The 2,505-nt window shown below is 49.1% G+C and overlaps 1 protein-coding gene across 1 annotated transcript; it reads left to right on the plus strand.

The window, feature by feature from the left end:
• Positions 1–1,596: 1,596 nt before the first annotated feature.
• Positions 1,597–1,980, plus strand: H257_19410 (hypothetical protein; the record flags this gene model as incomplete). Its single annotated transcript, XM_009848556.1, has 2 exons — positions 1,597–1,682; positions 1,857–1,980. The coding sequence occupies 2 exons, from the start codon at positions 1,597–1,599 to the stop codon at positions 1,978–1,980; spliced, it is 210 nt and encodes a 69-aa protein (XP_009846858.1).
• Positions 1,981–2,505: the final 525 nt, after the last annotated feature.

Below are 2,505 nucleotides of genomic sequence, written 5' to 3' on the forward strand. Positions count from 1 at the left end.
GCTGCGCGTTCGCAGCGGTCTGAACTTGGAGGATCCAGCGGAGGAGTTTGACGGACTCTGCACCACCGAATTTCGTGACCTCGAGCTTGATCGGCTTCGGCCGAGAGGGATTTGTTGTTCGGAGATATGGAGCTCGTACGTTAAGCGCTCGACTTCACTCGCGCTGCGTGCGCGTGACTCTTCAAAGGTACGACCAAGGGCTGCCATGGTGGACAGCTGGCTTTTGAGAGCGGCGAAAAGTTCAGTCAGGGGGGTTACGGCATCCTTACGGCTTGGTCGATAAGTCGACCGATGACCTCCACCAGACGAGTTTGGTTCTCGGTGGAGAGACCGCCGAGAAGGGTCGCGGTGTCTTGTTCGCCGAACACCAGGTACATGCGGTCGAGGACCAGTTGATGCGCTGGCGTAATGGGGGTGGAGGAAGAAGACATAGACCGTGGACGAAAGTGGAATACTACCAGGTGTAAGCGTGCGTGCGCAGAGGAAGGCGCAGTAGTTGGTAAATTGAGAAGTGAATTGATAGCGTTATAGCAATCTAACGCTACGGCTAAGCTAAGCAGGACCAGTCATCTTGGGCTGGTAAACATAAAGGGCCGGGGGTGGTCCGAAGCAAAGGGGTGGCGACCCTTTGCTGTTTCCTTGGCACGTAGCAGCGTCGTTGGCCGCTCGTGGGTTTGGGTCAGACTTTGTCTTCAATCTGTGTGGCGTGGTACAGTCATGTGGATCCGGATCTTGTATCCGTAACTGTGACATGCGGTGTGTATTTGACGCAGACCGTACTGTAGGTTGGTCGATGCGGTGGTGGACGTGGAATGCAGCAGGCCCGCGTTGTTGCGCGGCGCGCGCCGGCTTGGATCTGGCCCCGCAGGGTGCCGGCCTTGGTAGGTTCATTCCAGCGCAATAGTTGTGTAAGTAGTGCGCAGGCGCAGAGTGTCGATGCAAGACAATACCCCTATAGAAAAGTTATGTATGTACTACGTAGTATACGCGTACATGTATTCTAACTTCCAGCTATGGTGTGATTCCACTTTTGGGCCTGGGCTCTCGCGTTCGACAGTGGCATCACGGCATTGATTGATGCCCTACATATCGAGCAATACGTAGAGACAAACTTGCGACAATCGACCTACGAACCGCTACACTACATTGACGGTTACTGTTAACGCCTTGGTGATGAAGTGATCGCGGTGGCTAAGAGTAAGCGAAAAGATTGTGTTCATCTGTGTTGGATTCCCTGCGCAAAGTAAGACTGACGGGTGGGGTAAATGCGTCTTATTGGTGGAACCAGCATAAGCTCCCCTTTACCCGTACATTATCCGTACAAAGCCATGTTATAAGACCCAACCGGTGGAGATGCTCTAAATGATCAGAAAGATGCCGTACCTTTCGGCTTCATGCAGCACTTTTCAGAATGAAATCCAGCCGAGAAAGCTGCAATTTGCGACGATGTCTCTTTCAAGGAGTAATTCCTTCGAAACAACACCGACGGTGTTGTTGCGTAATCATTGTGGAAAGTATGGTTGTGCAATTTCCTTAAAACAATAATCCAGATAATTATCCGGAGTACTCCTCTGTTCACCCATTGTCCATTGCGCAATGACGGACCACCAATACATCAGCGAAGACTACCTGGCGATGGCCGTGACTCTGCGGTTCACCGTGCCTCCAACAGTGGTCCCTGAGTACATAACAAGTGTACAGCTCAACGCAATCATTAACAATGACTTCTGTACATTCGTTAACCTACGTAAGTGTCTGGACAGCCCAGCCTTAGCCCATGGCTTTAGTGTCCTGCAAGAGCGGCGCTCTACCAAGTCAGGAGCATGAGGCTGCAAACACGCCGGATGTTGTTTCAGTCTACGAGCATCAAGACACGCCGACGATCAAGTGCTCGTCTCATCGATGAACTTGGCCCACAACCACGCCCTTCGCCACGACAAACCGCGTCGGCATCATCAAGGCATTCGAACGACTTGGTAAGGTTAATCATACAAGTAGTTGACTTATATTTAGATTAATCGCACTACGTCGAATAAGCTATTCATTTGTTTTATATATGCTTACAAATGATTACTACTTTTCTGTATTTAGCAGGTCATTCTGGTCATAATGTTGACCCACGTTTGGCGGGTGGTTACATTTAACTTATGTTTGGCGAGTTGTTACGCTGACCATGTTTATGACCGGTCTTATATTCTTTCCACATACCGTGTAACTGACAGATTATTGTGTTATCCAATGTATTGGCGAATCGTATGGTCAGTAGTATTTAATCGCATATTTCTTTTAATCTTGGTCTATTCACTGTTAATTGTTAACACTTGACAGTAATATACTTAGTGTTCTGCGTATATTCTGTTCTGGTTTTGATCTTTGCGGTTTCTACAACGCATGCACGTAGATAACGCAAGCTGTTCAAGAAATATGTCCGGCATCGACGACAGACCCAAGAAGCATTTCAGGTCAAGAAATTTGCCGCATTGTGAAGGCAAAGTACGGCCAAGA

Source organism: Aphanomyces astaci (assembly GCF_000520075.1).
Source record: "Aphanomyces astaci strain APO3 unplaced genomic scaffold supercont1.566, whole genome shotgun sequence".
NCBI classification, from domain to species: domain Eukaryota; phylum Oomycota; class Saprolegniomycetes; order Saprolegniales; family Verrucalvaceae; genus Aphanomyces; species Aphanomyces astaci.